Here is a 26,656-nt window from a genome sequence, read left to right as displayed (position 1 = left end):
ATCTCGAGCCCCTTTCTAAATTCACACCATCCTTGTTCTTCAAGTCGGTTAAACAAATGAAGAGTGACAGTTAGTTTGGCTGTTTTTATGAGTTATGACGAGAAAAACTAGTTTCGTAGTTTTACATATTCTATGTCTATCTCCCCATGCCCAAAAAATCAAGGAGAAACGAACTGATTTGTTTTCATGTTTTCCTTTCTATTTTGGCACCACACAGTTCGATGCTAAGCTCCAAAAGACGTTTGATTTTTCGTTTACCTTTCTGCTGCAAATTGGGTTGTTGATTACATTGGCACTAGGCTCTTTGAAAGCTTATCTACTTTTGAAGATGGAAGATTGCAAGAGCACCAACAAACTGACGGGCAAAACGGTCATCATCACCGGAGCCAATACGGGAATCGGAAAAGAGACGGCCATCGATTTTGAAACACAGAAATTTTGATTTTGAAAAGAAACAGGAATTTTGAAAAAAACGGCTCCTTCCCGCATCATCAATGTTTCTTCCGTCGCTCACACTATGACGAAAACGTTTGACTTGAATAATTTGAATTCAGTGATATCTTGCAAGAACGATGTCCACAACGCAGTGTATAATAATAGCTCATACAATTTTTCAGACCGCCACTGTTATTATTATGAACGGAGTTAAAATTCTTTTCTTTTTTTTTTTCAGATACTGTTGTTCAAAGTTAAGCCAAGTTCTATTTACTCGTCACCTCGCACCCATGATTTCCAAATTTGGTTGGTATTAGACTACGACGTACTTTGCAAAATCTTTATGAAATTTTTAATTTGCCCACACAGGAGTGACGATTAATTGTTTGTGCCCGGGACCTGTAAAAACTGATATATTGCGCAACGCTACTTTTAGTATGTAACGAAAACAGTTGACAGAAGTCGTACGATTTAATTACGCTCATTGATTTCTCAATTTTGTTTTATAAATAGAAGTCAAAATTATTACCGCCTGTATCGCCCCTTTCTTCAAGGTTAGTCACATGCGACACAAAAAAAAAAAAAAACGGCATGCCAATTAAGCGCAAGTTCATTTGAAACTTCCTGATTTCAGAATGCCAAACAAGGTGCGCAGACCACTATTCACCTGGCTGTAGCTGACGAAGTAGCTGACATTACCGGAGAATATTTCACTGATTGCAAGGTAAAAAAAAAAAGGAATAGCTACCTAACAGTTGCTGATACGATTGAATGATTCACATCATTTTGGTTACTATTCTTAGATCACAAAAACTTCCCCGATGGCCATGGATGTGGGTCTAGCTAAAAAATTGTGGGATATCAGTGAAACGTTGGTCAATCTTAAACCAGAGGAACGAAATTATTGATTGTAAAAATAGAAATGCATGGCTTTTCCAATTAAAAAGTAGGCCGGGAAATATTCTAATAGTGCCCAACGAAATTAATATTTCAGTCCATTTCTGAGGCAACCAATGCATGTAGATGATCATTTTAATAAATCACCATTTGATTATTTGATATTTATTTTATAATTACCTCTAATAATGTATGTCTAAAAAACCCAATAATAACAATTACAACAAGAATTGTACGTGCTAGTCATTTGAGTAAAACAAGATCCTTATATCCACCCCCTAAATACTTTAAACGACATCGAAAAAAAAATCTGTGTTGCTTAACATGAACACAAATCACAAACTAATTGGTAAACAAGTTCCACCAGATAGCGTAGAAGAAAAACAATACTAACCCCAACATGAAAAGACGAACCAGGGCTCTGAATCGTTTCATCCTGCACCCAAAAAGAAACGTTCACGTTGCTGTTTACATTTACAATACCAAACTACTTTTGCACTTACCGTTTCAAGTTATTTCTCGCAGCAGGTAATGTGCCCAGGTCGTCTTTGATTAGAAATTGTCGAACTCCTGAAACGTAAACCTCCAAGTAGGATTCCCAGTCGATTTGTCGCACGTCAAAGTTGAAAGTGTTTCGGTCATCATCTGACATCTTGCCCATCAAATAGGAAGCGTTGCGGCTGACAAATTGCCATTCACGAAGATTGTAAAATTCCACACATGACATAACCTTATGCGTTCTCTGGTACAGCCGAGTCTGAAATACACAAGGAAACATAAAATCAAGTGTCACATAAGTTAGGTGCACAGGCCATCACTCACCAGAAAAGGTTTCTTGCCACTCAACCGGGTGACTGCATCCATAAAGAAGGCCGGTATTTTATGATACAGTGCAAGTTCAATTTCATAAATCAGATTGTTGGTTCGTAGTTTGACGCCGGGGCATCTCATCATTTCTTTGCAAGGAAACTTATCGAAGGCACGCATACCCCAAAGTTTGAATTCCCACCATCTAATAGGATTCAGTGTCCCAGATGCGCAGTTATACACCGATATCGACTCGTTTGATCTAGAAAAGATTACAATTATTGTTCGTTATTAAATCAACTATGATCAAAGCTGTATACTCTTCGCAAATTCCTTTATCCCAAGCTGCAGCTATCATCAGATTAATTGGAATGTCAACTGGCATCAAGTCGGTGATGAGTTCAGCATTAGCTTTGACAGTATTTATAAATCCTTTCAACATTCCAGCTAGTACACCTGTCATAAGGAAAATAAAACAACATTACTTTTTCTTTTCCTCCTATTCTATACGATAGTCAGTTTACCACTGTGGCCATTAAAATCATCCACCCAGCCAGGTATGGGTTCCCTTATTGCAGCAATGACAATGGAAGGTCGAACAATCACTAGAGGAAGTCTGCCTTCACATTGAGCTAGATCCTCAATAGTATATTCTCACCGAGAGCTTTTGTGTAAGCATAAACGTTTGGAAAATTTCCAATTAATCTGCCGCAAAATATTTGAATTTGTTGATTAATTAGGCTGACCCCAAGGAAAATCCTTTAGGATTAATACTGTTTAGTGGAGCTGGCTAACAAATGGTCGTCCATCGAGTCCACCAAATCCATCAGCTTTTGGGGATCGAGCGATGCGGGATAAATCTGCTCAGCCAGCTCTTTTTTATCCACATTACTGTAAGTGGTAGAAACATGAACCAACACCTGTGTGTATCAAAATAGGATTAAAATAAATATTAAATGGATGAAATGAATTTGTAATAATGAACCTTCAGATTCTTTAATTGTTGACAGAGGATGAGCACTCGTTTTGGTCCTTTAACGTTACAATCCATGGCCTCCCTGAGATTATTATCGAGCTTGACTCTAGCTGCCAGATGGAAAACGACAGAGACATTGTCAATAAGTTCTCGCATGTCGGTTGGTGAAATGCCAAGATTCGATAATGACACGTCACCGCTGATTGGAATCAACTTTTTTAAGGCATCGGGTTGATTTTGTCGTAGCCATTCAAACGCCTTTTAACACACCAAGAAACGCATCATACAATTACAAAAAAAGCTATTCAACTATTCCAATAGTAAACTCTGAAATATTATACCTGGCTGTTGGTTATCAATTCCCGTAGACGAGTGCTGGGGATCACTTCACGTTTAGTTCTGATCAAAAGGTAAATTTTGTCTATATCCGAACAAGATCTGAGAAGTTTTTCGACCAAGACTTTGCCCATAAATCCGGTAACTCCAGTAACAAAAACAGATCGACCTCCATAAAAATGCTGGATGCTGATATCCGCCATTGCGATAATAACCAACAAGATCTCGTGGCTTTCCAAATCCCAAGTGTGATGTTTTCAGCACGACAGAGTAACTTGTACTAGCTGCTTCACTTCTCCAACAACAATAACGAGGATTCCCCGCACACTAGACTGCATATTATAAAGCCGAAAATTGCCAACGTTACTTGAAAACGTGAAAAATACTGTTATTTGACCATTTGACCATGAGCCCAGAGCTTACAACTACCGGAGGCCAAGACTTTGCATGAACAACTGAATACACGAAGACCAGAGCCCCCACGTGTCCATCAGCTGCGTAGAAAAATGTTTCAAGGTTTCCAAGTTAACGAACCCCCAACAAATATTTTTCACGTGCAACAACAACACTGAAAAATTATTAGCCGGGAAAATAACATTTTATTCGGATTTTTTATCTTTCTTGTACTAACAGCTGCCAACGTCGCATTTGCTGTTCCTTGAACGAGATTATCTTTTCAAATTCGAATGAAATCTTTTCATCTTAAATGTAGCTGTTTAGAAGACGTTTAATTTGTCCAAATTTTGTCTTAAATTGGTTTAGGCATATCTTACGTCATGTTAATCAAGACAATTTTAACCCATTTATGCCCATTTACGAGTTATAGAATGACTTGGCCTGTTTGTTTGTTTTTTGCCGGTTTCCACTTTCAAGTATAATAAGCGTTTCTCGTTTCATTATCAGCCAAAACGTTTAGAGAACATGGCACTTGTGTCTCTGTAACGGGCCAAGGTGCCAGAATGTTATGCATAGGCTAAAAAGTTCTTTTCGATGTTTCCCACGACTCGGTGTTGTTTGTTCAGGCCGACGTTTTTCGATTTCTCGTTTTCGCATTCCCACGGGTGGCGCTATGTTGTCGTCATCCTGTCGTCATCACACGATAATAGTTACATCTCACCCCATTGGTCCCTTGGGTCCACTTTCTGTGAGACGCCATTTCAATTCCAAATAGTAGCGCTTTATCAGTGTAATTCCAAACTCCGAGGGGGAAAGCTGCGTCTTAAAAGTCGTCTCGAAAATTATTGGAAGTGAACGCAAGTCCGTGTTTGATTACCTCTCAATTTGAATTTTGCCGATTTTAAAGTGTGATTAATTAAATCAAGCAAATTGAGTGGAAATTTTTGAGAAGATGGAAGGATCTCGATCAAAGTATTTACGCGATGGATCCGGAGGAAGTGGGCGGAATAAGGCACCGCCGAGGTGAGAGTTTAATCGAAATACTTAACGCCAAGTTTAACGTGAATGTTACAATTTTTTTTTTTTGTTACTTATTTACTAACTTCATAGGAACTTTTAGATCATGTAAGATTTCACGATATTTGTTATAGCAATAAATTTTAAGTTAGCGTCGAATGACACCATGGCTAGTTGCTGTAGCCTACTATGAGTTTCAAATTCTGTTCTGTAATGCGATTCGTGGCAATTTAACACTAGATTTCAAATGTTCTTATGCTAGCTGGCATGGTGATCCCGTTATTGCCCAATAGTTTTACATTTATTAACCGAAAACATAAATAAATAAAACTTAACACGTTTTAATTTTTTTAGCGGGACGTTCTCTCGGATCAATCCGGACACGAAATTTCTTGAGGGCGAAGAAGTGGAAGGTGTCCATCTCGTGAATGACTTTGACCTGGTCCGTCAAATTCAAGTGCGTTTAGGCAAATTTATTCCCAACGGAAAAGATGATTTCTTTTCGGCAATGTGGCCCGTTTCGTTATCAACGGATAACGTCCATTTACTTGCATCGGAGCCTTACGTGGTGGCCCCGAAACCAACTGGACCCCGCTTCTTTCTCTACGTCGATCCTTCCGGCGATATTTTCCTGGAGAACATGACGCAGCACATCTTCCGTGTCGACGAGGATCACGCCATCAAGATGGAATCGTTCGACGGTCGCCCCATCACCGACACCCTTCTAGATGGCATCGTAACAAGAGAAAAATCAAACGGTGCTGACGCCAGCTGTGAAGGAAACGGAGAAGATGGAACGACTAGAAAATTGACTTTTGTCATTTGTGACGCAATCAGATGCAACGGGAAGGATCTGACCAACTCGAGCATTCTTCAGCGAATCGCTTTTGTGAGGGTAAGTAATAATTAATCTGCTTGTACAAATCCAGTCAAACATGAACTCATTTCTATTTGTAACAGGGCGAAATTATGAAACCGCGAATGTTTTCCACGAAAAACCGGATGAGATCCGAGGAGAAAGAGGCGTTTGATTTGGATATTGTCGAGTACCACGAAGCCCATCAAACGGAAAATTACTTGTCTCCTGAATTCGTCGAACGTTACAAATATCCGTATCGTTCGCTAGTCTTTTACCCTCGGAAAAAGGATAGACAGTCACTTGCGCGTTATTGTTATCGTAATTTTATAATCAAATGGTTCTTTTTCAGCTCTACAGAAGCTTTACCAATGAAGACAGCGTCCAGTGGCAGGAAGGGGACCTGCAGGAGTGCAGCTTTCGTCTCAAAATTCCCAAAGGAGTTAAAGAGTGAGTTAACTGCTCATTTTGAGATTATTCTTTCATTAGATAGTTCTATTTTTATTCTTCGTTTTCTTGTTAGGCCAAAAAAAGCTGAACTTCATGTAGGGGGCCCATTTCGGAGAGAAATACTTCACGACCAGATTACTCTGACGGACGAAACTCGGAAGTTGGACGGCTGCATCATTGATTGCCGCTACTTTGATCACCAATGGATCTTCATGAAGCAGCGACTCGATCGCAATCATCCCAATGGAAGGCGTGCAGTTATGGGTGAGAAGTCAATTTTGTTTCATTTGACGAACTAGGATATTTACATTCTTTCTTTTTTAATGTTACTTGTTTCCAGGAAAACTGGTTGCGTTGGAAAAGGCGGTCTCTCGTGACCTGCTGCTGACAAATCTGGAGCAGTCAAAAGGATTGGATTAAAGTTGGTTTCCTGCTGGTTTTATCTTTCCTTGATATTTTGTTTCGAAAAAAAAAAATCAAGACCATTGATTAATCCTGAAAATTTAGAAATGCTTTACCCGGAAAGTGTATCGTTTTTGTACTTATTATTACTTGTGCTATTCTAGAAAAAAATATAATCAAGAAGCTCATCCTATTTTGATTTCCGTCGAGCGAACTCACACAAAGGTAGATTCACGTTTGCCCAATCTACTTACAAGATGTCGCTTTTTTCGTTATCTCAGGGAATATCAATTCTGGCTGCACAGTAAAGTTTCTCACTCAAAACCAATTAACTTAATTTCTTATCCAATTTCATAATTAAATTTTGATTGAATAAGGTGTGAAATAATTAATTGCGTCTTTTTAATAGCTTTTCGACATTGAGAAACATATCCTTCCGTACTTAAATGCCATTTAAAGTCGTCCAGTTCTCTTTGCCAACGCCCTCCGAGCCCCCCTTGTCTATAAGTATCGGACAAACGAACCTCGTAAGTCATTACGTTTGATCAACAAACAAACAACTCCAAACCTTGAATCAAAATGGCTGCCGAACTAATCGCAACGCATTTCAATCAGCTCCCGATCGCTATGAGTTTTTTCCTGGATTCCATTTCCACCCTGGGATCCCTTGTCATCGGGATAGCTTCTATGTTTTCCCTGCTCGTCATCCTGTTGTGTCGTCTGGCATGGACCTACCTTTTCAGCCGACCTGACAGCACCAAATTGCGTCTCCGAGGATTGCCAACTAATGCGGAACCGGATCAAAGCATCGAATCTACAATGGATGCCCTGATGGCCAAAGGTTTCGGCGATCCTGGCGCCCCCCGTCTCATTTCCCGTTTGGAATGGCGCAACCAAATGAACCGCTTCATGGAAATGTTACCGTCGGAGAATAAGGAAGTTATCGACAGGGTGGTCAATCACATCCAAGTGCTTTTGAGCCACCACCAGATGGACCAACCGGAAGTGGAGAAGGATTTAGTTCGTGTTATATGCGACAAAGCCGTTGGGGATCCGGCCAATTCGCATCTGTACGTCCGTCTGTGCCAAAAACTGACGGAGAGTCAAATCAATTGGACACTGGACTTCATCGGGCGACTGTTCCAGCTGGTCGTCGACGAATTCAACCGGCCGCTGGTACAGAAGGATGTCGACCCATTGAAGACAAGCAACAAAACCAACGTCGTCAAACTGATGGCCGCCATTTTCAAGCGGAAGATTCCCCGAGTGCCGGACGAGTGGATCACCGACTGCGTCAATTGTTTGATCCAGCGCCAGGCGGCCAATCTTGACAATTCGACCCAGGAGCTCTGTCTCTTCTTGAAAACGATCCTGATCAGCGAATCCGACCACGATTGCAATAATCTACTCCCCTCGCAACAAAATCTGCTACTGCCCTGCATTGAAGCCTTGCAACGAGCCATCCTCAACCGGAAGTTGACTACTGAGGAGATATCGGAGTCGTCTGACAGCAGCTCATCAGAGTCGGAAACGGACAGCCAATCTGAAACCGAGTCGGAACCGGAAATAAAGACAGTGATGCGGAAGAAGAAGGTTGCAAACCGGAAAAAATAAAATACGCTGCGGCTGATCAATGTTTCTCAGACTTAAATTTCATTTGTCGTAATTCTTAATAATGATGACTTCAGGATAATAAAATAATTTGGATTCTAAAAACTTTGCTTCTTTTTCATTCATTTGCTTGACAATCACAGTTCACATGTCAGCACAAAATTACCTTAATCAATAAAAGCTATAGGATATTATAGCTTGTAACTCTATTTGATATTTGATAAAACGTGTTTAGTTTCACAACGTTTCACGTGAATGTCAAACATTACCTGCCAAAAATCTGTTCCGTGCGGAAGAATATCACGTGAAAGGTCTGAGAAATTGTAAATCAGAAGACCTACACGATTCAATCAATAAGGTGAACAGCCGGCGGGGGTAAACGGTGACGTGTATACTAAATGCACTTAACCTAAATCTATATCGCGCAAAAATAAAATTTTGAAAAAAAAAACTTACGAACAAATAAAGGCAAAACCGAATTGCTCCCGTGACAAATTGTATAGTTCCATTCGTTTCGATTATATGGCAAAGGTGAACCGATTGACTGAACGATTCCGGGCGAATCCACAAAAACGCTCGTTTGATGTGTTCTGTTTGCTGCAATCGAATTCTATTACTCCATACATTCAGAATTCGAATTAAACATGCGATAACCAAAATGTGAACTTATTGTCAATTAACCCTATTTATTATGATACTCGTTCCTACATACAAAAAGGTTAAGTCTGAGAAACTGCAGGGTAGTTTATATCTATAATATAACGGACGTGAATGAAGATCCTGAATTCCATCATTCTTATCTGACCAACGTCCAATAAACTACGGGGAAGCACCATGTAGGGGGGTGGGGGTTCCTGTAGTGTTGCATTACAGTGATTTAAACAAAAACGTTTGAATTGAATAATTTGAATTCAGAGATATCTTGCAAGAATACCGATTTCCACAACGCAATCTATAATAGCCCATACAATTTATCAGACCGCCAGTCCGCCACTGTTATTATTATGAACGGAGTGAACATTATTTTTTCACATACAGTTATTCGTCAAAGTTAAGCCAAGTTTGTTTACTCGTCACCTCGCACCCATGATTTCCAAATTTGGTAGGTATTAGACTACGAGTACGACGTACTTTGCAAAATCTTCACAAAGACTTCCCCGATGGCCATGGATGTGGGTCTAGCAAAAAAATTGTGAGAGATCAGTGAGACGTTGGTCAATTTTAGACCGGAGGAACGACATTATTGATTGTAAAAAAAGAAATGCATTTCTTTTCCAATTAAAAAGTAGGCCAGGAAAAATTCTAATAGTTCCCATTAAACCCACCGAAATTAATAATATCTCAGTCCATTTCTGAGGCAACCAATGCATGTAAATGATCATTTTAATAAATCACCATTTGATGTTTAGTTTATAATAATTTCAAATGTATGTCTAAAAACCCAATAATAACAATTACAATTACAAGAATCGTACGTGCTATTCATTCTAGTGAAGCAAGATCCTTATCCACCCTCTAAATACCGAGCTAAATACTTTAAACGACATCGAAAAAAAAATCTGTGTTGCTTAACTTGAACACAGACTAATAGATAAAACAGTTCCACCAGATAGCGTAGAAGAAAAGCAATACTAACCCCAACATGAAAAGACGAACCAGGGCTCTGAATCGTTTCATCCTGCACCAAAAAAGAAACGTTCACGTTGCTGTTTACATTTACAATACCAAACTACTTTTGCACTTACCGTTTCAAGTTATTTCTCGCAGCAGGTAAGGTGCTCACTGCTCAGAGGTCGTCTTTGATTACAAATTGTCGAACTCCTGATACGTAAATCTTGATGATCCCATTAAGTGCTGTGATGTCTTCAGCACGACAGAGTAACTTATATTATACTATAGCTGCTTCACTTCTCCAACAACAAAAACAATAACGAGGATTCCCCGCACACTGGACTGCATATTAAATAGCCGAAAATTGCCAACGTTATACTGGAAAAAATGAAATACAACTGTTATTTGACCATGAGCCCAGAGCTTATGACTAGCGGAGGCCATGACTTAACTGAATACACGAAGATGAAGAAGATCAGAGAGCCCCCCACGTGTCCATCAGCTGCGTAGAGAAATGTTTCAAGGTTTCCAAGTTATTTAACCTAAAGGGCTGAAGTTAACGAATCCCCCAAAAATATTTTTCACGTGCAACAAAACACACTGAAAAATTGTTAGCTGGAAAATAAAATGTTGTCATATTTTTGTAGTCTTTATTCTCTGTCTTTCTCGTACCAACAGCTGCAACGTCTTATTATTTGCTATTCCCTGGACGAGATTATCTTTCGTTGCAGGGAAATGACATTCAGTAGGGGCAGAGGGCAGTTTTCATCTTAAATGTAGCTGTTTAAGAAGACGGTTAATTTGTCCAAATCTTTCCTAAAATGGTTTAGGCATATCTCACGTCATGTAAATCAAGAAAATGTTAATGCATTTACGAGTTATGGAATGACTTATTGGCCTGTTGTTTTTTTGGCCGGTTTCCAGTTAGCGTTTCTCGTTTCATACGCATCTGTAATATAGGCCTACCATTATCAATCAGCCCAAACTAAACATAAGTTATTTGTCTCCAGGTTTTGTCGACCGAGGTACCAGAATGTTATTGTAGGCCACAAAGTACATTTCGACGTTCCCACCATTGTTGGGGACGCTTGTCTGAGCAGACGTTTTTCGATTTCTGGATTTTCGCATTCCCATGGGGCGCATGGGGCGCGATGATGTCGTCATCACACGATGTTGCATCTCACCAGAGACCATTTTGTCAGTGAGAAGCCATAGCTTTTCGTCAGTGGAATTTCAAACTCCCAATGGAGAGGTTGTGTCTTAAAAGTCGTCTGGAAAATTACTCAAAGTGACCACAAGTCAAGTCAAGAATTTTGTCGATTAAAGTGTGATCAGATCACTTAATCTGAGTGGAAATTTTCAAAGATGGAATTCCAGCTGGAATCAAATTTGCTACGTGATGGAAGTGGACAGAATAAGGCACCACCGAGGTGAGATTTTAATCAAACTATTCAACACTAAAACGTAAATGTTTCAGTTTTATTTTTTGTTACTTATCCTCTGTTAAGTTCATATATAATTTTGGATCATGAAAGATAATTGTTTATAGCAATTAATTTTAAGTGAGTGTTGAATGACACCATTGGTTGCTAGTTCTGGTCGAGACAATCAAACAAAATTTGAAATGTTCTTATGGTATGGTGATCAAGTTATTGTTGCCCAATAGTCAATAAGTCTAACCATAAATTATTAACTGAAATTTTAAATAAATCAATCTTACATTTAAATTTTTTTTAGCGGGACGTTCCGTCGAATCAAACCGGACACCAAATTTCTGGAGGGGGAAGAAGTGGAAGGTGTGCATCTTTTGACGGACTATGATCTGGTCCGTGAATTGCAAGTGCGTTTGGGCAAATTTATTCCCAAAGGAAAAAAGGATTTCTTTTCGGCAATGTGGCCCGTCTCCTTGTCGACGGATAACGTCCATTTGCTGGCATCCGAGCCTTATGTAGTGGCTCCCAAGCCTACTGGACCACGCTTCTTTCTCTACGCCGATCCTTCCGGCGATATATTTTTGGAAAATATGACGCAGCACATCTTCCGTGTCGACGAGGATCACGCCATCAAGATGGAATCGTTCGACGGTCGCCCCATCACCGACACCCTTCTAGATGGCATCGTAACAAGAGAAAAATTAAACGGTGCTGACGCCAGTTGCGATGGAAACGGAGAAGATGGAACTACTGGGAAATTGACTTTCGTCATGTGTGACGCTATAAGATGCAATGGAAAGGATCTGACCAGCTCGAGCATTCTCCAACGTATCGCATGCGTCAGGGTAAATAATAATTAATCCGATTGTAAATCCAGTCAAACTTGAACTCATATCCATTTGTATTAGGATGAAATAATGAAACCGCGAATGTTTGCCATGAAAAACCGGATGAGATCCGACGACAAAGAGGCGTTTGATTTGGATATTGTCGAGTACCACGAAGCCCATCAGGCGGAAAATTATTTGTCTCGTGAATTTGTTGAACGTTACAAATATCCATTTCGTTCGCTTGTATTTTTCCCTCGAAAAAAGGTTTGACAACTACTTGCGCGTTGTTATCGTGATTTTTAATCAATTTGTTCTTTTTGTAGCTCTACCGCAGCTTTACTAATAAGGACAGCTTTCAGTGGCAAGAAGGGGATATTCAGGAGTGCAGCTTCCGTCTCAAAATTCCAAAAGAAGTTAAAGAGTAAGTTTTGCTAATAATCTGGTCGTTTTGAGAACTGTAGAATATGATTCTCTTTCTTCTGCCAGGCCCAAAGCAGGTCAACTTTATGTAGGGGGCGGGGGCCCACATGTGCAAGAAATAGTTCACGGCCAAATTGCGTTGACGGAGGAAATTAAAAAATTGGACGGCTGCATCATTGATTGCCGCTACTTTGATCACCAATGGCTATTCATCAAGCAGCGCCATGACCGCAATTATCCCAATGGAAGGCGTTCAGTTATGGGTTAGAAGTCAATGTTTTTTTCATTTTTTTTCATTTGATGAATTGGCATATTTATTCATTTTTCTTATTCTGTTTTCCAGGAAAACTGGCTGCGTTGGAAAAAGCGGTATCTCGTGATCTTCTGTTAACAAATCTGGAGCAGTCAAAAGGATTAAATTAAAGTTGCTTTCCAGGTTTTATCTTACCTTGTTTGTTTCGAACAATTCGAGACTATTAATTTATCCAGAACATTTGCAATATTTTACCCTACTCTACCCGGAAAGTGTACCGTTTTATAATTGTAATTTGTCCCATTTTTGAAAAATAATAACGCGATAACCAAGAATATTGCCTTATTCTTGTATATTAAAAGTGGTAAAACTCATATAATCCTATTTTTATTCTCGTCGAGCGAAGTAATGTAAATGTGTAGATTCGGAGATTGTCCAATCGACTTACTAGATGTCGCTTTTTTTTCGTTATCTAAGGGAATACCACATTAGGCTGAACAGTAAAGATTCTACTTCAAAACCAATTAACTTAATTTCTTATTCAATTTCATTATTACATTTGTATTGATAAAGGTGGGAAATAATTAATTACATCTTTTTAATAGCTTTTCGACATTAAGAAACATTTCCTTCCTTACTTAAACGCCATTTAAAGTCGTCCATTCCTCTTTGCCAACGCCATCCAAGCCCCCCTTGTCTATAAGTATCGGAAAAACGAACCTCTTATTTTACGTTTGATCAACAAACAAACCACTCCAAACCTTGTATCGAAATGGATAGTAATTGCATAATACCGGAAACGGAATTGGATGATAACGGAATCACAATGCAGTTCAATCAACTCCCGAAACCCATTAGAATTTTCCTGAATTACACTTCCAACCTGGGATCCCTTGGCCAACAGTTTACTCTGTTTTCCATGATCATCATCGAGATCGTCATCCTGTATTGCCGTCTGGCATGGAATTACCTTTTCAGCCGACCTGACAAAACCAAATTGCGTCTTCGAGGATTGCCAAATAATGCGGAACCCGATCAAAGCATCGAATACGGCGATCAATACGGCGATCATCCCCGTCACATTTCCCGATTGGAATGGCGCAACCAAATGAACCGCTTCATGGAAATGTTACCGTCGGAGAATAAGGAAGTTATCGACAGGGTGGTCAATCACATCCAAGTGCTTTTGAGCCACCACCAGATGGATCAACCGGAAGTGGAGAAGGATTTAGTTCGCGTTATATGCGACAAAGCCGTTGGGGATCCGGCCAATTCGCATCTGTACGTCCGTCTGTGCCAAAAACTGATGGAGAGTCATATCGATTGGTCGCTGGATTTCAATTTCATTGGGCGACTGTTCCAGCTGGTCGTCGACGAATTCAACCGGCCGCATGTACTGGTACTTCGTACTTGGTTATTGGAACTATGGGACATTGACCCATTGAGGAGCAATAAAACCAACATCGTCAAACTGATGGCCGCCATTTTCAAGCGGAAGATTCCCCGAGTGCCGGACGAGTGGATCACAGACTGCATCAATTGTTTGATCCAGCGCCAGGCGGCCAATCTGGACAATTCGACCCAGGAGCTCTTTCTCTTCTTGAAAACGATCAGCGAATCCGACCACGATTGCAAAAATTTATTCCCCTCGCAACAAAATACTGCTATACTGCCCTGCATTGAAGCCTTGAAACGAGCCAACCGGAAATAAAGACAGTGATGCGGAAGAAGAAGGTTGCAAACCGGAAAGAATAAAATACGCTGCGGCTGATGATCAATGTTTCAGACTAAAATTTCATTTGTGTCGTGTAATTCTTTATGATGACTTCAGGATAATAAAATAATTTGGATTCTAAAAACTTTGCTTCTTTTTCATTCATTTGTTGACAATCACAGTTCACATGTCAGCACAAAATTGCCTTAATCAATAAAAGCTATAGGGGTCAGCTTGCAACTGTATTTAATATTTGATGAAACGTGTTTAGTTTCACAACGTTTCACACGTGAATGTCAAACATTACCTGCCAAAAATCTGTTCCGTGCGGAAGAATATCACGTGAAAGGTCTGAGAAATTGTAAATCAGAAGACCTTTACGATTCAATCAATAAGGTGAACAGCCGGCGTGGGTAAACGGTGACGTGTACTAAATGCACTTAACCGAAATCTATATCACGCAAAAATAAAATTTTGAAAAAAAAAACTTACGAACAAATAGAGGTCAAAACCGAATTCCCCTCTCGTGACAAATTGAATAGTTCTGTTCGATTATATATGGCAAAGGTGAACCGATGTATTGAACCGTTCAGGGCGAATTCACGAAAAACGGTCGTGTTTGACATTCCGTTTGCTGCAATCGAATTCTATGACTCCATACATTCAGAATTCGAATTGAACATGCGATAACCGAAATGTGAACTGATTGCCAACCCTATTTATTATCTTATTACTCGTTCCTACATGATACAAAAAGGTTAAAAGTCTGAGAAACTGCAGGGTATATCTATAACGGACGTGATGAATGAAGATCCTGAATTCCTACATTCTTATTTATCTGATGACCAACGTCCAATTAGCTACGGGGAAGCACCATGCAGTCTGAGTTATATATAATGCATTACAGCGATTTTTTAAACAAATCAATAACAATCAACCCGACATCAGTACACTAATATAGATTATATATTCACAAAAAGAGTATTAGTCTGACGATGTCCAAATTCTCAATGAACCTTGGATTTAATGCCGGACGAGCGGACGCTTATTTTGATGGCTTTGACTTTGTTCGTCTTCAATGACGAAACAACTGCTGCTGTTCTGGCCGGAGCCGGAAGACTATTAATAGCAGTCGGATGGGATTTTGTTCTGACGGTTTTACGTATTTCACTGGATGAGGTTAACGCTTTCGTTCCGGATGAACTGATGCTGGGAGACGTTTCCTTACGTCTGGCCGTCTTCGTTTTGCTGGACGGTTTCATTTCTTTCTTGGATCGGACAGCAGCACTTTCCCTGCTCGGATTCTCCTTCTCCGTCGGAACATCTTTAGACTGATTGACACATTTAAGGAGATTACACATTTAAACGATTGTTAATTGTTATATTATAACCCTGTTCTACTTACAATTTCGGTTGGAGTCGTAGGCAATTCAGGTAATGTCGATTGACCTTCTTCTGCCGAGTTGTTGTCCCCATTACTATTTCCGTCCGACGCCGCACGATTACCTGAATTATCGACCCGGGCCTTCCCCTTGAACCTGTTTTTTCATTGTTAAAGAATTAAAGTTGATTGATTTTAAATAAAGGTGGACATTGAACTGACCGTGTGAGAGCAGTGGCGACGTTATTTGTGGCCGCTAATCGGCTCATGCCGTTCACCGTGACTTTGCCGACCAGATGCTGCGTCCGGATGTGAAGTTTCTTGAGCCAATCTGCCATGTTCTCGCTGTTGACTTCGTCCTCAGCATCCAGTTCGACTTCCAGGACGGCCAGTGGATTATCCCCTTCGTCATCCGCATCCTCGTCGAATTCCCCGACACTTTTCTTTTTGCAATTGAAGATTTTGCCGGCCACCGCTTCCAAGTTGAACACTTTGACGGCCATTTCCTGGTCTGAACATGTACAAATAAACTCCCAGTTGTATACTAAATCCCTCATCAAACTCTATACACTTCAACTCTAATCAAATAAATCTTCACCCATTCGACATAATAGAAAGAATAAAATTTTGCTAATGATTATATAATGATGTTCTTACCGGCGTCTTCATCGTCGTCCATTTGTAGTAGGTCTTCCAACTGTCTGTCGGGCATAGTCACCGCAACGTCGACGCTGTCCATGTCCTTTCCAATCGATGATTTGCAGAGGACTGACTGAGCCAGGTGGACTCAGTCAAACTGGACAGCACAGTCTTTTGTGTTATCACACGGTGAACACCGTACGTCTTTTACCTACAAATGGATGTCAACAACAAAAAAGGGGGGCCTCCGCACTGGATGGATTTCCTGGTGGCGATTTGAGCCACTCCGCTCGGCGTAGTAGTACGTGTGACTCCGTATGGCAGCACAACACATCCAATCCGGATACAAATCAATGACAGGGGCGTATACTATACGACCATACCCATTTTGAAATCATATACGGATAGGGGGGTTATACATACCGTCGCGATGGCGTGCATAGTTCAGACTGGACAGGAAAAAATTGAAACCATATAGGTCTTGTTTATTCTTATTATTCTGTGTATAGAAATCGACTCGTGACCGAGCTCTCGGCTGACTGTTCAACTGACAAGGATGGAAACAAAAGTTACCCTTGTCGACTTCGATCAATCAAAATCGGTTGGACAAATATCAATAGCGCGCAACAATAACAACTGTACACAGCTCAGCTATATGGATTTGATTTTCTCCGGCACCGAAATCGGATACAACTGCGAATGACTGAATTAGAGTCGACAACAACGCCAAAATAATTCTACCATAGAAAGCTGGATTTGATTGCTGCCAACTCTTGGCATGCAAATTTTATTGGGTGGCGACATCCTATAATCCAGCTTATTTCGGTGAAATAGATGGAACGAGGTCAATCGGCTTTTCTATATGCAATAGCAACGCCGTGTTAAATGGCCTTGTCATCCTGGCAAATTAAAAATGGGTCATACCCTATATAGTTGACTGCTGTTTTGTTCTGTCTTGGTATTATTAATGCGGAGTAAAAGCTTTTAATGTCCAGAGACGTCAATAAAAGCGGCAGCTTACTGTATTATTGAATCACATGTAACATATAGCACAGATGACCCTCTCCATAACAATAAAACAAGGGGACAATAAAAACAAATTTGTTGTTGGCATGTTTTCTCGTACCCCCCCCAAAGAGGAAAAAGGGCACGCTGGGCACGCTATACATTTGGCCATTTCTTATGTTGCTGCAATTTTTTGTTATAGCATTATTCCCCATTGAGATAAAATAATTCCATTAGACTGCGTAACCTTTCATTCCTTTTTTTGGGGAAATCAAATAAGAATTGATGATTTTACCTGCAAAATGGGCCTTTAAAGCCGTCGGGGTAATCTAACACAGTGTGTTACATGGGTAACATTAGAAGCAATTGTATAGTATTGAATCTCGGGAGAAAGAAAGTACTATATACACAGAGTCCCGAACTTTTTGTTTGTTTTCTTTTGTTTTATTGACGTCAAGGTGAATGACAGAGATTGGTCACTTATTATTCAACACAAGCTTTTTTCAAAAGTTAGCCGGGCTTCACGCCAAAAAGCAATCAAAAACTAACTATCTTGTCGTCGCAACTTTTTTGGCGAGTTATATATCTTGGCTTCCGATAATAAGTTGGAAATACATATTATACCGTACGAACGGTACGAGGGCTTATTCTGATATTTATACAATTCATCAATTTATATTGGGTTAAGCCGATTCCCTCAACTCGTCGGTTAAATGATTCAAACTAATGTACGTCGAGTCTTTTATTACGACATTTCGGCAACGTATACAGTATATAAAATGAAATGGCGTCGGCTTATCTGCCACCATTTGCAAGATGATGGTCTTCTACTGGGGTTTCATCCTGATTAGTACCACGGCCGATGGTAAGTTATTATAGTCATTTTTCGTCAAGTATTATTTCATTTGTCGTTTCATTTGTTATAAAGGAAACGACCCCATGGACAACGAGATTATCCAGGGACGTCATTTTCGTATCGGGACGATACACGTAAGAAATTTTGGTTTCCCCCTTTTTTGAATGACGTAACTCTTTGCTGGTTTTTGTCTCATCAGGCCCCTCCATACATCATCATTGAGCACACCGGAAGAAACATCAGCCATGTCAATGGCTTTGTCCACCAAATCGTTGCATGGCTGGCCGAAAAGCACCAGTTCACGTGAGTTTCCCAGGTGAAAAAGTACTTAGAATGTACTTAAGTAATAATATGAAAAACTCAAGTAATACTGAAGGATTTTGGGACAAATACTATATATATATAGGATAAGTACTATACGCTACCAGTGATATAGCAGTGTGTCTTTAGTAATATTGACATTGAAACAAAAAAAAAAATACGCCCACTTAGTGATACTTCTACTTTACAAGGTCCACTACAATAAAATGATAGTTTACTTAAATAAACTATCATTTTATTACAGTGCAAGGCAGTACTTTTTTACCTGGGTTGTCTTTTATTTCGTTACGTTTGTGTAGAGCAACCGGGAAACCCCCGCATGTAAATACAGCAAGGTATACTAACATGTTTATGCAATTCGAATCAATGCGGCCATTGATCTTTTCCACCCCACCGCCCAGTTTTGAATATGTCGGGCCACCCGACGGGGCCTACGGTGCCTTTGTAAACGGCTCATGGAACGGGATGGTCGGAATGGTCATCGCTGGCGTAAGTAGACATATACGTTAAATAATAATCCATTTCATTGTTATTATTCCTTATGTTTGTATAGGGAATTGACATTATAGCCGCGTCTCTATCGGTGACTTATCCTCGATCCCAGGTGGTCGATTTCACTTTTGCATTTTCAGAAGATCCCACGTCGATTCTAATTCCATATCCGCAATTGGACAGCACCATTTCCGGCATTGTTAAACCATTTCAATACGAGGTATAGCCTATACTTTGATTATTGTTGTTAATTTAAATGTTTTTTCTGAGCCCTTTTTCAAATGATTTATTACAGGTATGGATCGGGATTATTCTTAGTATGTTTATCGCAGCCCTAGTTCTCGGATGGATTTCACGATTTGAATGGAGGATGAATCAACAATCATTCCACGGAGAAACGGGATGGTTCCCACATTTCTGGTTCCTCTTCCGAGCCGTGGCCAATCGTAAATGTCCAAATTCACAAATCAAATCAATCACCCTTATAAATTTTTCCTTCATTTTTTATTAATATCCAGCTAATGAAGTCATCACATTCAGTTTGTCAACCAGACTAGTGGTGGCCGCCTGGTGCTTGATAGCTGTCGTCTTCGTCAACTCGTACACCAGCAGTCTGGTGTCTTATTTGATGGCCCCGAAATTCTTGCCCGTCATCACCACCGTCAAAAGTTTGGCAGAAAGTCGCGACGTCCAGATAACGGTGTTGAAACACACTTCAGTCGAATCCATACTATTTGTGAGTAATATTACACGCGTACTATTAATCTTATTATAACAACTAAATCATTTAAAAAATGTTTAATCAGGAGGCGACATCCGGAGTCCTAGCCAAACTGGGAGCCCATCTGAAAGCTCATCCGGAAAACCAGTTGCCATCATTGGAGCACGTCGAAGATGTAGTCTACTATCAGCGCAAAGCTTTTCCCCACGTATAAATTCCGTTAATTACATTCACTATGGCTATTTGATTAATAACTAAATAATTTCTATATTGATTAGGAGGAAACTGTTTTGAAAGTTCGGATAGACAACGATTTTAAAGTTAATAAGAAATGTCGACTGGCCATCGCCAAGGAACCACTTTTCCCGGATCAGCACGGCTTCGCCTTGCACAAGGGTAGCGCTTTAACTGACATGCTTAACTACAAGTAAGTCAAATGAATTATAACTGGGTTATTACAATTTTATTTTCTAATGATGAGTTTTTCAAGTGTTGTTTGGCTACGGCAGTTGGGATTATTCAATCACTGGAGAAGTTCCTTTCTACCTGGACCGAATCGCTGCTCAGTTCCGGTTGTCACTCTACGTTCTCATCCGCATCAAAAATTAACTCTCAATTATCTGTCGAGCGCTTTCCTTTTGTGGGGCGTCGGCGTCGTCGTCTCCACCTTGGCTTTCATATGGGAACGCATTTTGTATTACATGCAATCGATTATTTAATACTTTCCTTGAATTGGGTTAATCGGCACAATTAATAATGACAGTAGCGATCGTGTCGGTAATATAGAAATCGAATACTAAATCACTTTCCGTTATCTGGGCAAACATTAAATAGTTCTTTACTTTTAATAATTCGCACGCAATACAGCTATAGTCTAATCATTGACCTTTTTTAACTGATTTTTATTTTTTTTAAATATGACATTTGAGTTTGTCCATTAGCAAATGTGCACAGGACCAAATGAATTATTTAGTTATCGCTTTTCCTGCCGAGTATATCAAATCGCAATGTATTACACAACATCTTAGATATCAATTGTATTTATTTCAAGGTATCAAGAGAATTATAATTCGAGTTGGATGACTGGGTATAAACTAATAGGACACACTATGAAGGGTATATTACATAAATTTCCTTACAACAGAAGGCCCGAGTTGAACAATTTTTGATTTGACAGAAAAACATCGTTGGAGTAATTCAATTTGGCAAGCAAATGTTTGACCTCGCAACAGAATAGGTAGCCCTTTATAATGATATGACGACTTCGGTAGACGGTGGTCTCTTTAAACCAGGGCATTCGATCGCACACGTCTTGGCAGAAAATCATCCCAGATTCCCAGGATCGATTTTGCCCAAGTAGGGATTGTTAATTCCGATGAAGGCCGTCGCCCGGCCGACCTTTTCGTCCCAGACTATCTTCCAGAAATACTTTGGCACCGGTACATGTCCTTTGCCGTTTTGATCGGTGATCATGTGGATCTCCTGTTGGTTGTTGTTTAAGTCGGGCAACGTGAATGTTCCATAAGTTCCTGTGATGATGACCAAAGTATTCTTACGAGTTTGTCTGAATTCCCGAACAGCTTTTTCGAGCTGATACCAATTGCCCTGATTGATCGACTGCCATTGCGGTGCCGAGTTGACGTAATAATAGGTCGACGTCTCCCATACAATGTTGGGCGTGTCGCTGTCGGCCCTAGCGCTCAAATGGCCTTTGGCAAGATAGAATATGCGTTTCGGGTGTCCGCCGAGGCGCCGATGTAATTGGCCACGCTCGTCAAGTTCAGGATCTTTTTGAGATTCTTCACTTGTCCTATTTCCTTGTAAGAATGGTCGATGAGTGATTTCGATTTGGAATTCCAGGTGTAGAAGAGCTGTTTGGGTCCCCTGCGCCAAGCCATAGTGGATTTTTTAGTCTGCTGCCTCACATGATTTGAAAGTGCCGCCAATTTTGTGTGATGTTGCAGCGTATTGACCGAGTAGAGAGTATTGTCGTTGCTGCGGTCGTGACAGACTTGGTACGAACTTTTCTGGAGCTTGTTGAGTCCAAGATTTCGATTGCAAGAGACTTCGTAGACGGCACTGGTGCTGGTGCCGCAAGGTGCATTCTTTCGAGTGAAACAACAGTCAATTACAACAGGTTTGGTGGTTTTACTTCGATGTATCCATTTATCACAGTTGAATGGCAAACTATTAAGAGGAGCCAAACCCGCCGGAAGCGTCTTGGGATCAGAAGTAGGCCTATCATCTTTGTGCAAACAAGTCAAAATTAAACAGCTTAATAGAATATTGACTTATCTGTGTCCATATGGCAGGCTACGTTATAACACATTATAATAAACCGCACAATTGTATACATATTGAATGATTGTGATGTTAACTATAGCAAATTCATATCAATTTTTATTTATTAGACTTACTACTTGTTCTTGGTCGTTTCAGACGGCGGACATTCGCGGTGGCTGATGTTGTAATGATGAGGCCTAACAATATGATCGACAGGAAAATTGATTTGACTGTCGGACGAAATAGAATGCTGCGTGAGGACTGATGTGCAGTAAATTCCGGCATCTTCAATCGCGTATTAATACGCAGTAAATGCCGTTTAAGAGCGGAAAAAACGCTGACACTATACTTAATGATAGGACCAGTTTTATTACTACCGCACCAAATCCTTTGAACCCAGTGGGTTATTTTGCCAGCAGAAAAACATCCACCACACTTCCTATAATTTTCTCCTCCAAAAAACCCAAATTGGACATATTCATATTCTTATCATTGCATTATTATTATTCTGGTTTTTTTCAGGAGGTGGATGTGGTGGTGGTGGATTTGGTATAGTGGAAGGGGTTTATATATAGACGCTTGTGTAGCTGGAAATGTTCCCGGAATTAAATATTGGAAATTCCCAACGGAAAATTTATCTTTTCTGACTCCCCATACCCAATCCTGTACAGCAATCACAATCATCCACAAACCACCATCAGCACTCTGTTAATTAATTAATGTTTAATTAATTCTGACTCAAATGTTTTTTGCTATATATTCTTAAAATATGATATCCGTTAGAAATCATACTTTTATTGTTTGCTAAACTGTGATACCCTACATAATACCCTTCACTGTCATGCGACCGACCTTGCTGCAACTGGTTCACAAAACTGTTGCTCGCCGATTTCATTCTTTTTTCACATCACAGCTGATTATTCCTTCCTCTTGGTGATCCAACGCCCCAACAAGTTCGCCCTCCAAGGCCATTGGTTTGTTATATCCAGCGCGGATGATTGAACACGGGAATTGCCAAAACTTTGCAAAAGTTGTCGTGTTTCTCAGAGGACACTACCTGCATGTTTGCGAAAATTGGCATCCAGCAGCGACAAGATATTTCTGTCCTGTGACACTTGCAGTTTGACAGGTCGATATCGAAACAGCTGAACACTCTGCGAAACGGCTATGTGTAGTTGAAACTAACGGCAAAAAAACATTACGTTACTTTTATCTTTTTTTATTTTACAATTTGAAAAAAAGATGTATACGCTGTGGAGTTACCGTGCGGTTGATATTGATTTGTATACACCGATCGCGGGGATCCTAATAATCAAATTATCATGTGAAATCAACAGCTGCTGTCCGTAGAGTCAGCAGCTCGTATAATAGAGCATTCTTCAATTATTCTAGTCGAAGTCTCATTAACCAGCTGTCACATTTGCGTGACTTTCAAATCAAATCGAATATCACAAAATAGAACTGACCAATCCAATTCCCCTCAAATCTACATACAACGCACGCTTTATTGCGCTTTATTGAGATCTGCAGGCTAGTTGTATGTTGAAAGAACAGGGGTTGTTTAGGAACCACGGCTGTGTGTGTTTTTGATAATATCATCGAAATGACCGAACATATTTTGGAAGTTAGTTAAGGGCTCTTTAGGGAAATTTACCAGCAGTAAAAATGAACGTGCCAGGGATCGAACCTGGAATCTCCTGCTCCGTAGGCAGGCGCCTTATCCATTGGGCCACACGTCCTTGAAATTTCTGGCGTGGTTTTATTATATTAATCCATCTCTGTAGAATAGACATTTGAGAAAAAAAATTTTAAATATAAAATGTACCACGGAACCAAAAACAGAAAACTTTTAGTAATGTCCTTTTTTGAATCTATTTTGTTCATACTATTTTTTATTAAAAACTATATAAAAATAGTTATAGTAAGTAATATTAAGATTGCTCTTTCTTAAAATGAAACAAAATGAACGTGCCAGGGATCGAACCTGGAATCTCCTGCTCCGTAGGCAGGCGCCTTATCCATTGGGCCACACGTCCTGCAGGAAAATGACCAGTCCCATCAAACATTTTGACCACAGGAATATGCAAGTGCCGCAAAATGTGTTTGCATACACAAATTAATTGCTTGTAAGGCGAACTAATTAGACCATTATCGTCTTATGTCTGGTGAAAGGTAATTTTGCAGCCAAATATTCACCAGAAATAATCTGTGAACGTGCGGGCGAAGGAGATTGTCAGACCTTGCGAATGGCGAAGAATAATAATTATCCAAGAGCGACAGACAAAGCTAAACGACCATAGAACGAGGTCAAAACTATTATATGACTAGCCTGCAAAACATAATTGAATAAATATTTACGTAATAAGAGCCATACAGTTGACCAACAGCACCGGCCTATAAATGGCAATTCACGAAGAAAATTCTCATTGGATTAGACGTCTTCTTACACATAGTGTCATCTCTACTGTTCCACTTAATTTCAATCAACAACTTAAAAGGTAATACACATATTCTCAACCAAGTTTATATTACGTATTCTCATTTCCTCTTGTTATTTTCTAACTGGAAAACTTGAACGCAGAGAAAGAAATGTATAAAGAAGCGAAGATTTTAGTTTTATCTTCAGCCATCCTCTTCTGTCTCTTACCTTCATCCCAAGCCACTTCATCTAATTACAATCAAATGCTGAGGGCCAGACCTTATTACGTCGCTCCTCGACCCGATGACAATCATCAACCCAACGCGGACTCGTATCCCGTTCCTCCTCACGCCGTGTCGTCTTACGCCGCACCTCTCGTTGCCATTTCGGTCGATTACGAAACGACTCCCGCCGCCATCATTCCTCCGACCACCGCAGCAATTCCAAAAAGCGAAGAAACTGATCCTTCAAGTATTAGTAGAGACTCGGATGAGAATACTAATGATGCTTATAATAATGCTACCGAAGTTATTTCTCTCGTTCCCGAGGTTGATATTACAACAACTTCTTACGATGGCGAAACAACTTTCTGGGTACTGGAAACTTCGTATGGAGATGCTGCTCCGTACGAAGGTACCACTCACGCACCCATCTACTTATCTACTTCTACGAGTGCCATCTAATAATATATAGCTGATGCCATCGCGGATGACCGTTTTATCGTTCGTATTATAGCCTGCATGTAGTGATATGCTTCAATTGATTTCACACAAATTTATGTTCTAGCCTACCCGTTCTGCCAATTTTTTAAAATGGAAATTGTAAAAAAATATAATAAAATGATCTTCTGCTAGAAGATGAATTTATCCACTCTAAATCAATACATCAATTCTAAAACAATAGAAAGATCGATAAAATTGCTGCTGTCTTTATTGACTTGTTACAAGCTCGAGTGAAATTTTCTCGGCCTTACACAATAATTCAGCCTGGAATTTGAGCCAACTGTCTGTATAGCACGTATATCCTATACATACAATATTGCTACTCTCGTTTCCATGGCGAAGATATACCGAAAGTGAATTGGTTATTCGGGCATTTCAATCCTTAGTACGCCTTAGTATAGTATCATCATCAGTACATGTGGGAGCAGTCGTATGCAAATAATTGAAACCCTTCGTCTTATACCGTACAGGTAACGTTCATTCCGGCTCCAGATTGTAACGTATCGTCGTTGGGAGACCAGCAGGTATATAAATACTGCTGACAACGTAGTCCGCACAGGCTCACTCAAAGTGCTGAGCTATATAGGCCTACCAACATCTTAAACCTAACAACACATTGAATTTTAGGAAGATGGCGAGTTTCTGTATTCTCTTGTTGCTGATGATGGTGCATGCCACCCTGACGAATTCCAACATCGGATTTGGTAAATCGTAACAACCGTGTATCATTGGAAATAAGCTGAAATTATTTTCTGATTTAATTTAGACTCAACGAAGAAGACGATTGGAAGGGAACTTTTAAATGGTCGCCATTTAGTTATTGGGATTATCGACGTCAGATAGCACATTTAAAATTTTTTTAAATTATATCAATCAGATGAAATTTATGAAATAATTAAACAGATTCCTCCATACGTGTTAATCCAACATAGCCCTCTGAAGAATATCAGTCATGTTGATGGTTTCGTTCCTCACATCATTTCCTGGATGGCCGAAAAGTATAATTTTACGTAAGTTCAATTATCTAATCTAAAGTACAAAAACCAATTTTAAAATAATTACAATGATTTTATCTGTGCAAGATTTGAATATGTCGAACCACCAGATGGGGCCTTTGGAGCGTTCGTTAACGGTTCATGGAACGGCCTAGTTGGACTGGTCGTCCGTGGTGTAAGTTAAATTTAAATATATTGCGCAAAAAGTGTACTAGAAAATTATGCATTTCATTTTTTCTCAGAAAATTGACATTGTAGCCACAGCCTTGTCGGTGACTTATCCGCGGTCGCAAGTCGTCGATTTTACATTTTCTTTTTCAGATGACCCAATGGCATTGCTCATCCCATTTCCTCAATTGGAAAGCACCATTTCTGCCA

General features: G+C 39.9%; 8 protein-coding genes and 2 non-coding genes across 10 annotated transcripts; 5 read left to right on the top strand and 5 right to left on the bottom strand.

The window, feature by feature from the left end:
* The first annotated feature begins 725 nt into the window (after nt 1-725).
* Nucleotides 726-1,602, top strand: LOC124208037 (short-chain dehydrogenase TIC 32 A, chloroplastic-like). The gene is made up of 5 exons (XM_046605730.1): nt 726-741; nt 805-870; nt 949-989; nt 1,070-1,159; nt 1,239-1,602. The coding sequence occupies exons 1-5, from the start codon at nt 726-728 to the stop codon at nt 1,341-1,343; spliced, it is 318 nt and encodes a 105-aa protein (XP_046461686.1). The 3' UTR covers nt 1,344-1,602.
* On the bottom strand, nt 1,426-3,910 carry LOC124208027 (putative fatty acyl-CoA reductase CG5065). Its single transcript, XM_046605722.1, is given in 11 exon segments — nt 1,426-1,436; nt 1,513-1,528; nt 1,747-1,768; nt 1,836-2,089; nt 2,155-2,401; nt 2,460-2,595; nt 2,664-2,786; nt 2,789-2,844; nt 2,914-3,059; nt 3,125-3,373; nt 3,457-3,910. Coding segments are annotated over 11 exon segments (1,458 nt in total). The 5' UTR covers nt 3,655-3,910.
* A 737-nt stretch (nt 3,911-4,647) lies between these two features.
* Nucleotides 4,648-6,760, top strand: LOC124209073 (mRNA-capping enzyme-like). Its single transcript, XM_046606941.1, has 6 exons — nt 4,648-4,870; nt 5,219-5,759; nt 5,825-6,010; nt 6,073-6,170; nt 6,244-6,434; nt 6,511-6,760. Exons 1-6 carry the CDS (start codon nt 4,800-4,802, stop codon nt 6,588-6,590), a joined length of 1,167 nt encoding a protein of 388 aa, XP_046462897.1. The 5' UTR covers nt 4,648-4,799; the 3' UTR covers nt 6,591-6,760.
* A 4,242-nt stretch (nt 6,761-11,002) lies between these two features.
* LOC124203462 (mRNA-capping enzyme-like) lies at nt 11,003-13,086 on the top strand. The gene is made up of 6 exons (XM_046600135.1): nt 11,003-11,224; nt 11,532-12,072; nt 12,136-12,321; nt 12,381-12,478; nt 12,544-12,740; nt 12,821-13,086. Exons 1-6 carry the CDS (start codon nt 11,160-11,162, stop codon nt 12,898-12,900), a joined length of 1,167 nt encoding a protein of 388 aa, XP_046456091.1. The 5' UTR covers nt 11,003-11,159; the 3' UTR covers nt 12,901-13,086.
* Nucleotides 13,087-15,142: 2,056 nt separating this feature from the next.
* Nucleotides 15,143-16,802, bottom strand: LOC124204929. Its single transcript, XM_046602178.1, has 4 exons — nt 16,483-16,802; nt 16,048-16,336; nt 15,850-15,982; nt 15,143-15,775 (listed from the first exon to the last, which is right to left on the bottom strand). The coding sequence occupies exons 1-4, from the start codon at nt 16,562-16,564 to the stop codon at nt 15,452-15,454; spliced, it is 828 nt and encodes a 275-aa protein (XP_046458134.1). The 5' UTR covers nt 16,565-16,802; the 3' UTR covers nt 15,143-15,451.
* A 1,483-nt stretch (nt 16,803-18,285) lies between these two features.
* LOC124208019 (glutamate receptor 1-like) lies at nt 18,286-20,772 on the top strand. The gene is made up of 10 exons (XM_046605710.1): nt 18,286-18,334; nt 18,398-18,459; nt 18,525-18,628; nt 19,048-19,135; nt 19,200-19,358; nt 19,434-19,584; nt 19,657-19,874; nt 19,945-20,067; nt 20,138-20,286; nt 20,350-20,772. Exons 1-10 carry the CDS (start codon nt 18,286-18,288, stop codon nt 20,576-20,578), a joined length of 1,332 nt encoding a protein of 443 aa, XP_046461666.1. The 3' UTR covers nt 20,579-20,772.
* A 415-nt stretch (nt 20,773-21,187) lies between these two features.
* Nucleotides 21,188-22,632, bottom strand: LOC124204532. Its single transcript, XM_046601612.1, has 2 exons — nt 22,277-22,632; nt 21,188-22,104 (listed from the first exon to the last, which is right to left on the bottom strand). The coding sequence occupies exons 1-2, from the start codon at nt 22,425-22,427 to the stop codon at nt 21,560-21,562; spliced, it is 696 nt and encodes a 231-aa protein (XP_046457568.1). The 5' UTR covers nt 22,428-22,632; the 3' UTR covers nt 21,188-21,559.
* A 1,176-nt stretch (nt 22,633-23,808) lies between these two features.
* On the bottom strand, nt 23,809-23,881 carry Trnar-acg. The gene has a single exon. It is a non-coding gene; the product is annotated as a tRNA-Arg (tRNA).
* A 224-nt stretch (nt 23,882-24,105) lies between these two features.
* On the bottom strand, nt 24,106-24,178 carry Trnar-acg. Its single transcript has one exon. It is a non-coding gene; the product is annotated as a tRNA-Arg (tRNA).
* A 407-nt stretch (nt 24,179-24,585) lies between these two features.
* LOC124209139 lies at nt 24,586-25,371 on the top strand. The gene is made up of 2 exons (XM_046607020.1): nt 24,586-24,640; nt 24,724-25,371. The coding sequence occupies exon 2, from the start codon at nt 24,732-24,734 to the stop codon at nt 25,242-25,244; it is 513 nt and encodes a 170-aa protein (XP_046462976.1). The 5' UTR covers nt 24,586-24,640; nt 24,724-24,731; the 3' UTR covers nt 25,245-25,371.
* Nucleotides 25,372-26,656: the final 1,285 nt, after the last annotated feature.

Source organism: Daphnia pulex, chromosome 2 (assembly GCF_021134715.1).
Source record: "Daphnia pulex isolate KAP4 chromosome 2, ASM2113471v1".
NCBI lineage: Eukaryota > Metazoa > Arthropoda > Branchiopoda > Diplostraca > Daphniidae > Daphnia > Daphnia pulex.
Note: the sequence above shows the minus strand (reverse complement) of the source record. Positions and strands in the feature narration are given on the sequence as shown.

Excerpts from the sequence above, each read along its gene's own strand:
- LOC124208037 (XM_046605730.1), top strand. Across the intron at positions 871-948 it reads ATTGCGCAACGCTACTTTTA|AAGTCAAAATTATTACCGCC; the intron begins GTATGTAACGAA and ends TTTTATAAATAG. Across the intron at positions 990-1,069 it reads GTATCGCCCCTTTCTTCAAG|AATGCCAAACAAGGTGCGCA; the intron begins GTTAGTCACATG and ends TCCTGATTTCAG.
- LOC124209073 (XM_046606941.1), top strand. The coding sequence starts at position 4,800 with ATGGAAGGATCTCGATCAAAGTATTTACGCGATGGATCCGGAGGAAGT. Across the intron at positions 4,871-5,218 it reads CGGAATAAGGCACCGCCGAG|CGGGACGTTCTCTCGGATCA; the intron begins GTGAGAGTTTAA and ends TAATTTTTTTAG. Across the intron at positions 5,760-5,824 it reads AGCGAATCGCTTTTGTGAGG|GGCGAAATTATGAAACCGCG; the intron begins GTAAGTAATAAT and ends TATTTGTAACAG.
- LOC124203462 (XM_046600135.1), top strand. The coding sequence starts at position 11,160 with ATGGAATTCCAGCTGGAATCAAATTTGCTACGTGATGGAAGTGGACAG. Across the intron at positions 12,322-12,380 it reads TATTTTTCCCTCGAAAAAAG|CTCTACCGCAGCTTTACTAA; the intron begins GTTTGACAACTA and ends TTCTTTTTGTAG. Across the intron at positions 12,479-12,543 it reads ATTCCAAAAGAAGTTAAAGA|GCCCAAAGCAGGTCAACTTT; the intron begins GTAAGTTTTGCT and ends TTCTTCTGCCAG.
- LOC124204929 (XM_046602178.1), bottom strand. The coding sequence starts at position 16,564 with ATGGACAGCGTCGACGTTGCGGTGACTATGCCCGACAGACAGTTGGAA. Across the intron at positions 16,337-16,482 it reads GGACGACGATGAAGACGCCG|ACCAGGAAATGGCCGTCAAA; the intron begins GTAAGAACATCA and ends GTACATGTTCAG. Across the intron at positions 15,776-15,849 it reads CTACGACTCCAACCGAAATT|TCTAAAGATGTTCCGACGGA; the intron begins GTAAGTAGAACA and ends TGTGTCAATCAG.
- LOC124208019 (XM_046605710.1), top strand. The coding sequence starts at position 18,286 with ATGATGGTCTTCTACTGGGGTTTCATCCTGATTAGTACCACGGCCGAT. Across the intron at positions 18,460-18,524 it reads TTCGTATCGGGACGATACAC|GCCCCTCCATACATCATCAT; the intron begins GTAAGAAATTTT and ends TTGTCTCATCAG. Across the intron at positions 19,359-19,433 it reads TTAAACCATTTCAATACGAG|GTATGGATCGGGATTATTCT; the intron begins GTATAGCCTATA and ends GATTTATTACAG.
- LOC124204532 (XM_046601612.1), bottom strand. The coding sequence starts at position 22,427 with ATGCCGGAATTTACTGCACATCAGTCCTCACGCAGCATTCTATTTCGT. Across the intron at positions 22,105-22,276 it reads GAAACGACCAAGAACAAGTA|ATGATAGGCCTACTTCTGAT; the intron begins GTAAGTCTAATA and ends GTTTGCACAAAG.
- LOC124209139 (XM_046607020.1), top strand. The coding sequence starts at position 24,732 with ATGTATAAAGAAGCGAAGATTTTAGTTTTATCTTCAGCCATCCTCTTC.